The sequence below is a fragment of the Fragaria vesca genome, linkage group LG4, assembly GCF_000184155.1.
Source record: "Fragaria vesca subsp. vesca linkage group LG4, FraVesHawaii_1.0, whole genome shotgun sequence".
NCBI lineage: Eukaryota > Viridiplantae > Streptophyta > Magnoliopsida > Rosales > Rosaceae > Fragaria > Fragaria vesca.
The window spans coordinates 11,709,712-11,719,350 of NC_020494.1; the positions used below are offsets into that span (position 1 = coordinate 11,709,712).

General features: G+C 40.7%; 2 protein-coding genes across 2 annotated transcripts; both read right to left on the reverse strand.

Moving 5' to 3' along the window:
- Positions 1-1,117: 1,117 nt before the first annotated feature.
- LOC101297929 (probable pectinesterase/pectinesterase inhibitor 21-like) lies at positions 1,118-3,107 on the reverse strand. The gene is made up of 2 exons (XM_004298096.1): positions 1,902-3,107; positions 1,118-1,803 (listed from the first exon to the last, which is right to left on the reverse strand). Exons 1-2 carry the CDS (start codon positions 2,917-2,919, stop codon positions 1,118-1,120), a joined length of 1,704 nt encoding a protein of 567 aa, XP_004298144.1. The 5' UTR covers positions 2,920-3,107.
- Positions 3,108-7,008: 3,901 nt separating this feature from the next.
- LOC101292205 (probable pectinesterase/pectinesterase inhibitor 21-like) lies at positions 7,009-9,413 on the reverse strand. Its single transcript, XM_004296818.1, has 2 exons — positions 8,235-9,413; positions 7,009-8,073 (listed from the first exon to the last, which is right to left on the reverse strand). Exons 1-2 carry the CDS (start codon positions 9,232-9,234, stop codon positions 7,394-7,396), a joined length of 1,680 nt encoding a protein of 559 aa, XP_004296866.1. The 5' UTR covers positions 9,235-9,413; the 3' UTR covers positions 7,009-7,393.
- Positions 9,414-9,639: the final 226 nt, after the last annotated feature.

The window sequence follows — 9,639 nt, forward strand, 5'->3', positions numbered from 1 at the left end:
ATTTACCCTCAGAAATATGACAGAAACCATCCAGACTAACCGAGGAGATGATGAAATATATTTAAATTGGTTTGGGTTGTCAACTTATGTACTAATATGATAGTTCCGAAAGTATATTCATCTTAATTATTAGTGGACGATAGTTCATGTACTGTTTTTGAAATTTTCGCTTTCTATTAGGGTGGATTGTATATCCATGACAATAGTGCCCAAGGGAGACAAATCCCTAGTTAGATAGTCGGTGGCTTGCTATCAGTCTCAATGATAACTTGAGAAACACTCAAGGAATGTAGCAGATAAAGGCCATATATATCTCATAGCTACCAACTCATAATGTAAAGGAGAACATATGAAGTCCACAACCTATGAAGTAGCAAACTGACCCTGACTATGTCGTATGACTCGTATCATACATATATCACATAGATTATAAAATAGTGTACAATAGTGTCATAAATTTGTTGTCAACGTAAGGGGATGTTTATGAGGAACAAATCCACCCAAAAACTCTGGAGTTATATCGCCGAGCCAAGTGGAGCAGGGAAGAACATACTTCAAGTGCTTCGATCTACTACCATTGTTTTCTCATCAACAACAAAATTCCACCCAAAATCCCCACATAGAATATAGGCTATCACCTTATCATCTAATGATTACGAAAGAGAACAATCAGAAGATAACCAATCAGGAAAAGGCCAACAAACTTTTAACATCGCGGGAAGAACTCAAGTTACTTTCTTAATTATGTGCAACAAAAATTGGAAATGTTGGAGGGAATAATTTCGTGTGGAAAATTTGCTGGCATTGCTAAGTAGCATGCATGTTTCGGCCTACCCTCAATTCAAGTTAATGTTAATATAGATGGTGGCTATAAAGGTAATAGATTTTTAGAAGCGTATATACGTACAGTTAAGCTACTGATCAAATGTAAATAACACACTACTAGTAAATTTATTTTACTTTTGATCCTATATTACTTGTATTTTTTTTTTTTTTACTTTTTTACATTGCTATTGTTATATTACATTACTATACAACTATAGTCTCTACCTACAATAGGAGCTACATAGTTTTTTTTTTTTTTTTTGATAGGATAGGAGTTACATAGTTGGGTCTCTTATACCCGCATCATTCCGGCCACATATGGCACACCACTGGGCATGATCCACTTATCACCCAAAAGAATACTGCCAGGTGCGAATGCACCGGCTTCTTCAGGGGTGGCCAACTTGTACCACTTCACCCTCTGGTTGGTAGCCGCACCAAGTCCCCTGTTAGAGAACTCTCCGAACCAGCTTGTTTCATGGTTGGTGGTACCAGTCCACTCCATCCAACCTAAGGGGTTAATGACGTTATCGATCTGGGACTGCATCACGATGGTTCTGGAGTACATTTTCCATGGCCTACCCAAGTAGGCCATTGTGGTGGCCGCGTCAAAGCCTTTTTCACCGCTGATGGTGCAATTTTGGAGGACAATACCGGTAGGCTCGCGCTTATCAAGCCTTCCTTGGGCAGTGACCATGCAACTCTGATTTGGGCCAGGTTTCCTGACGATCATCTTACAGTTCTGAAACACAGCTGCTGCGTCACCAAAGATGAAGTCGATTGTTCCAGAGATAATGCAGTCGCGGTAGAATTGCCTGTGGGTCTGGGTGTAGAGAGTATCTTGGTAACCGTCTATCTGGCAGTTGTAGAAGATGGACAGGTCGGATTGAACACGCAGTGCCACGGCTTGGTGTCCTCTGGCTCCAGCAGTGTTCTCAAATCCTATGTCCTTAGCAATGAAGTAATCTCCGATCACAGCTGCATGCGTCATAAATTTAAAATGTACTTTTAAAGAGTTTCATTTGTTAGGTATCAAAAACTTATGCATGTCACACGAATTAGATATCGACACTCACCGACAGTTGCGGTTTTGAACGTTTGGACACCATCGGCATAGTTCTTGTTACCGGTGATCTTGGTCTTGGTAGGGCCATCACCGATGAACATGACATTGGTCATGTGCTTGTCCAGAACCACCTGCTCACTGTACACACCCTCCTTGATGTAGATCACAAACGTCTTTAGAACGTTATCCTTAGGGATATCCTTGAGCGCCTCATTGACAGTCTTGTATTTTCCGCTTCCGTCCTTGGCGACTATAACGTCAGGCTTAAGGGAGATGGGATTGGCAGTGGCGATGTCGAGCTTGCGTCCTTCAATCCATGAAGGTATGATCTTAGGCGCCTTCTTTGGGTCCATAGGAGTATCTGCCAAGAGACGACGTTGGCTTTTAAGGCTGCTGGTTCTGAAGAGGTTGCCGATTTCAGTGGCCATAGCGAGTGCATTCTTGGTGAGTTCTTGTGATGTCTTTAAAAAGTTCTTCATTTTAGCCCCGGCTTCACCAGGGGTATTGTCGAACCCATCCAAGCAAGTCTGTTCGTATTGTAGGGAGGCACTAAGCCACACCTTAAGGTCTTCAACGTACTCTTTGAGCTTGGTCACTTCGAACGGGCCGATCTTGTCAGCTGACCTCTTTAGATCGTCAATGGAGTACTCAATGAGCTCCCTGCAGTTTTGAAGTGCCTGGTTTCCCAGATTATCCTTGGCAATCTCTTTTAAGGTGTCAGAGTTATTGATCACCTCTTGGAGTTTCTCTATGGCGATCTGGAAACCTATCTTTACAAGCTCTTTTGGGTCGGTGACGTTGCCGGCTTTTTCAGATAGGGCATTCTGGCAGGTTTCCTTGTAATCTGTTGGTTGGCAGACGGTTTCGATTGCCTTAGAGGTTGTGGCTGGTTTCTTCTCGTCATTTCCGCCTTTATGGCTTTTGGTGACCCCAACAGCCACAGCAACCACCATGGCCACCAGAATCAACGCCGACACGCTAATGATGGCGATCTTCTTCTTCTTGCCGTGTCGGTCATTTCCGCCCATGTTGAATGATTAACAATAAGTCTCAAAGACAAACGGTGCGGGTATCCTGGTGGTGAAAAAGATATAAGAGATTTTTTGTTTTGTTCTTCTTTTTCAGGTGTGTTGCTGCATGCTGTTGGGGCCCCTTTTTATTGGAACGTTTTTATTCAAGCAGTGCGCAGTAGTTGCTTATTGATGCCTCGCTGCTTGGAATGTTTTTGGGAATGAATGAATTTATAGGGGATAAGATCTCCAAATGACAGTTTTTGCAGTTAGGAAACTTGAGGTGTGGTACGTCTCCATCTAATTATAATTAGTGGTGGTTGACGATTTCCTATTTTGGGTTAATAAATTGAATGAAGCTTCCGAGCATGGTTGTAGCAACAATAATTTTACAGGAGCTACTCATCAATCATTACCGGTACAAGGTGGTCGGCTTCCCCATATCCTAACAACAACAAAAATAATCATCGCCGTAAGAGATTTTACAGGAGCCAATTATAATACACTAGCCTCTTAACATGTGCGAATTTTTCTAAAAAATAAAATAAAATGAAATAGAGATGTAGTGGGGCAAGTTTGCAAATAGTATTTTAGTTGGACAAAAATGTAAAATGTAGAAGTATTAAAAGGCAAATAATATTACATTCTTAACATTGTCTAATATTTTCAGGTTCTTCAACATTTTGCAATATTATGCACAAATTGGGAAGTTCAATTTTTTGGTTTCAAGCTTTAACACCAAAACTTGGGTTTCCCATTATAAGAGTTGAGATTAACACGTATTGAGTCGATCTATATATTGTATATGTATTCTTTGTAGGCTAAGATCGATGTTAGACAACCGGTGTGTATGTATATGGTCACACCATCGAGATGAGCAGATATAGTGTATATTGGACGCAGGGGCGGAGCCATTTGAAGGCCTGAAGGGGTTCATACCCCCCCCTATGATTCCACCACAACCAATATTAGATAGCTAACAACATTTCTTAGTCTACTTACTACGAAGGAAACCTATTTTTAACGACATAATTACTATGAAGGAAATCTTGATTTAGCTACATGAGTACGTAAACAACAACAACAAACTTAATAAATAATAAATAATAAACTTTGGTGGAATATTTTTAAAAGTATGTTGTACTTGTGGTTAATAACTCTATATATGGACGAATAATTTGTCTGTTATATACTAACTTTTTCTTCACATATATGTATACAGTTGTTTAACTTTTTGAAAATAATAATAATATCTTGTGTTAACAAAAAAATCACAAGCTTATTCTCGAACTAACAGTTTATATATCGGACCCCCCAAGATGATAAATCCTAGCTCCACCATTGATTGGACCTCATATAATCATGTGGAGACGTAGTTTCAACTTTCAACTAAGTAAAGTATTGCAATTTCGATCGGGGCTTGATTACAATTCATTGCATTGACAAGGGATTGATATATAGGGGTATGGTTACCTCGGCTATATATACGAGAAAAACGACTTTGGTCTAACATTTAGGTATATGAGATTTAATAAATGTATCGATATTTTTCTGTTTTAGATATTAGATTATCCAAATCGATACATTTTTGTAGGGGTGGGCATAAAATCTCGTAATCTTGTAATCCTGAACCCGTCCTGGTCCCGTCCTGAAATTTGTCGGGACGGGACGGGATTTAAATCTCAAAACGTTAGGCCTGTCCCGTTCCGTCCCCTCCCTATACAACGGGATGACGGGACGGGACGTGGTATGGATAATTCAAATCCCGTTTAGCCCCGTCCCGATTATTTTAATGATTGATTGTTTATTGATTGATAAGTAATTTAAACCTTTCATTTAAGTGTTTTAATCTTAGCTCTTTGTTTCTTTAAGTTACTAGGTTGTCTCCAATTCAATAACAATGATGTTTAATACTTTAATTTGTTGATTGTTGCACACTCTCTTCTTGCACCGTAGTAATGATGACAAGTTTAGAGAAAGTAAGCAGTAAACTCTTTTATTACACCGTGTTATATTTGTAAATATATTACAAGTACTTGTTAATACTTAATAGAGTAAATAACACTATAAAACTATGAAACATTTTCTTTTGCTTACAAGTTTATTTTTAACTTTTTTATCTGGGACTGGACCCGTCCCGTCCCAACTGAGATAAGGCTCGGGTGGGATGAAATCTAAAAAACGCAAAACCCGTCCCGTCCCATCCTGATTTCAATATCCGTTGCGGGTTGTAGGATTAGCTCTATCCTGTCTCATCCCGTCCCATGCCCACCCCTATATTTTTGAAGTACTACATGTTAAAAAGAAACATGCCTAAGACCCTAAATTATACAAAAAAATCTTACACCATATGAGGTGGCATATGTCACATGATCTGAAGATTTCTAGCATGCCATTCAATTTATTTATTTTTTATCTAAAAAATATATTGATGTTTTGTTAGAAAACTGATGGTATCATTATTCTAGAAAATTAGAAGGATTAAATTCAGTTTAAACACCTCCCCCCCCCTAATGAAGTTTGCGGTTAACTTTATTTCAGTCTCATTTCTTCCAATTTTAAAAATATCCCTCTTGATTTTCTAATTTTCATCAATCGTGCCCATTCTCTAAGATTTTGCATTAAATGCTAACATGAAATCTTAAAAAATAGACCATAAAGTGTGACTTTTGTCGTTAAATTATTGTTTTAGCCCTTAGAGAGAGCCATAAAGTCAAAATTAACGTTCAAATTTGATAAAAGAAAGTTGGAAAATTCATGGGGTAAATTTTCAAAGTTGAGAGAACGTACGTACATGGACTGAAATGAAGTTCACCAGAAACCCGAGGGGGGTAAAATGAATTTAATCAAAATTAAAACTAACTAATGGTATCAATGAATTAAGTTGTTGCCACTGATCTTGCTCTAATCGAAATTGCACAATTTCAAGGAACAAATTGAGAATCAATTCTTGGGGATAAGAAGCCCTAGATTTGTGCCAGTGTTTGCACATTACATGTGTTGTCTGCTTTAAGTGGTCGGTGAGTTTCTTGTTTCATCAAATGGTCATTGCCTCCTAGTGGTACGGTGAATCTAAGTATCGTCAAATTTATTTTCTGACGGCAACATAGTTGGACAACTGAATTATTTGATATTATGATGTGTAAGCGTGTTACATATCTAGTGATCTTTCAAGTATTTCATTGTTGTGTGAAAGCAAATACATTAGAGCAATACTTTTTTCTATTTGGTGACTGCTTAAGTACATATTTATTGTAGATTTATGATGTTATTTCAGGTCTTTATAATAACGAGTTTAGGCTTAGTGTTACCCTTGTATTCAAAATATTCATTAATCAAGACTTGGGGGCAGTCGTACCAGCCTTTTATTAATATATATATATATATATATATATATATATATATATATCCCTAGATTCTTGAATCAATGAGCGGATATCATAAAGCGATATGCATGAAAGCAAGAAAGATTATGTTCCAATTGAAAGAGCAAATTCGTGGGCATAACTATACCAATCGAGAATCAAATGCAATTTCCTTTTTGTCAATGTTGTGTTGCTTTTATGATTGCAAATTAATTGTGTCCATTTAGAAATCACTAATAAAGTCATTAAAACTATGCCCCTAAGGTTATATGTTTACATGGTTATTAGATGGGGTGTGAAACTCAAGAGCTAGAGTCTGATCGAATATGAATATATATCTAGAGGACATATACAACAAGAGTGATATGCTTCTTCAGTACAACCTAGCTAGTCAAGAAGAAGCTTCAAGCTTGAGTGTTGTTTTGGAGTACATTGACGAGACATGGCCGTAGCACAATCTGCTTACAACAGACCTTCAAATGAGGGCTATATGTCTCGATTTTGGATAACAAGATGCACGACCTTATAGGATTTTATAATAGTTGGTGAATTTATAGAAAATAAAAACAGTACAAGAAGCCGATGATTGTCTGCAGATCTTTGAAGAGCATGGGCTCGAGGAGAAGTTCTTCGATGGTAGTGAACAAAATTGGGACAATAATAATTAACATATTCATATCGTATAGAGAGATGCATGGTTACCCAATTGAGAAGCTTGAGTTGTGGATCGACAGCTGCAGAGAAGGTGCCCAGAAACAAGGCCAACTGGCGAAGCTTGCATTATGCCATCATCACCCACTACAGATTTCAAATCTACTTTTTCTATCTTTTGGTTTAAGACTGATAATATTACAATATATATTTATATATGTGATATGTCTGAAGGTTTAGAGAGCACAAAGTAATCCCAAGCACGCTCAGTAATCATGTGGCAAAGTTGTATACTAAATATTACAAGAACTCAGTAAGAGTGGGATGAACAGAATTGGGAGGTGATCGAAGCTAGTAAACAAACATAGGCAACTAGTCACCGACTAGACATGCCTCCCGCTCCCAGTAACAATAAGAAGGTGAAAAATTTCCCACTATTACTTGAATCCTTTTGGCTAACAAACTGTAGTGCGCGCTTACACACGCATCAGTCCAGCCTCATATGGCACACCGCTGGGCTTGATCCAGTTTTCACCGAACAGAAGACTGCTTGCGGAAAACTCGTCGGCTTGATCGCGGGTGACCATCTTAAACCAGCTCACCCTCTTGTTGGTGGCCGAACCGGATCCCCTGTTTGAGAACTCGCCGAACCAGCATTCCTCAGTGTTGCTTTGGCCAGTCCATGGTGTCCAGCCCTCGGGGCTGATGACATCATCGATCTGGGATTGCATCACGACGGTCCTGGAGTAGGTGTGTGCTGGCCTGCCCAAGAAGGCCGTTTTGTCCTTGTATTCTTTGTCGGCGCTGATGGTGCTGTTTTGGAAGACGATGGCGGTAGGCTGGCGCTTGTCGCTCCTTTCTTGGGCAGTGACCGTGGCCTTGTCATCTCCTTCGGGCTTCCTGATGATCATCTTGCAGTTCTGGAACACGACGGCTGCGTCACCGAAGATGATGTCCACGGCTCCTGAGATGGTGCAGTCGCGGTAGAATTGCCTGTAGGTCTGGGTGAAGAGAGTGTTTTGGTAACCATCCATCTGGCAGTTATAGAAGATGGACTGGTCGGATTGAACACGCAGTGCCATGGCTTGGTGTCCTTTGGCTCCGGCTGAGTTCTCGAATCCCATGTCCTTTGCGATGAAGTAGTCTCCGATCACAACTGCACGCGTCACAATTTGGACAATCTAATAAGTTAGCTGATCGCAAAAACGTATGCATGTCACATTTGCAGTCTTAAATGATAGCTCACTCGGTCACCATTAAAAAAAAAAGAAAACAAATGCATGCATGTCACATGATTTATATATTTCCGAAACTCACCGACAGTTGCGGTTCTGAATGGATGGGTACCATCGGCAAAGTTCTTGTCACCGGTGATCTTAGTCTTGGTAGGGCCATCACCGATGAACATGACATTCTTCATCTCCTTTTCAAGCACCACATGCTCCTTGTACTCACCCTCCTTGATGTAGATCACAAACGTCTTTGGACTCTCCTTGGGGATATCCTTGAGAGCCTCGCCGACGGTCTTATACTTTCCGCTTCCGTCTTGGGCTACCACCACGTCGGGTTTGAGGGAGCTGGCACTGGCGGTGGCGAGGTCGAGCTTGCGTCCGTCAATCCATGATGGGCTGGTCTTAGAAGAATCACCATCAGCCAAGAGACGACGTTGGGGTTTGATGTCGATGGCACCTCCCATGAGTTTGCTGATTTCACTAATCATGGCTAGTCCGTTCTTGGTGAGTTCCTGTGATTGCTTCAAGAAGTTCTTCATTTTGTCTCCGGCATCACCTTTAACGCTGTTGAACCCATCCAAGCATGTCTGCTCGTAGCTTACGGAGGCGCTGAGCCAGTTCTCTAGTTCTTTGACATAGTTTTTGACCTTGCTTACATCGAAGGGGCCCATATTCCCGAATGCTTTTTTGATATCGTTGATGGAGTACTGAATGAGCTCCTTGCAGTTCTGAAGGGCCTGGTCGCCTAGTGGGTCCTTGACGACCTCGTGCATGGTCTGGGAGTTGTCCACCACCTCTTGGAGTTTATCCGTGGCGATCTTCATCGCTACCTTGATGAGCTCCTTCGGATCGGTTACGTTGCCGGCGTTTGCAGCCAATGTGGTCTTGCAAGTGTCCTTGAAGTCCGTTGGTTGGCAGACAGCTTCGATGGCCTTGGAGGATGTGGCTGGTGTGTTGTCTTCCTTATGGCCTTTGCTTTTGGTGACCCCAACAGCCACAGCAACCACCATGGCCACCAAGATTATCGCCGACACGCCGATGATGGCGATCTTCTTCTTCTTGCCGTGACGGTCATCTCCGGTCATGTTGACTGACTGAAAGAGCTCCCGGTGGTTGAAAAAGATATAAGCAGAGAGGAGGTGTTATTTTTTTTCTTTTTCTTTTGTTTTTGTTTTTCTTCTTTTTTTTCTTTTTTCTAAGTGAGTTGCTGTGAGGAGCTGGGGCACTTTTTATTCCAGCACAGCACAGTAACCCCTGCTGCTTGGAATGTTTTTGCGAGAGGGAGGAATTTATAGGAGAGGAGATCTCCAAATGACAGTTATTGCAGTTATGAAACTTGAGGTGGGGAATGTCCAGATTAAATTTAGTGGTGGCTGGTGGTTTCCTATTCTGAGATAATCCCAATTGAGCTTGCTAATTCTGGAGGAGTAATAAGAGCTAGACTCAGCAATTGNGTTTGTTTCCTAAAATCGTGGACTAGCCACCAATTT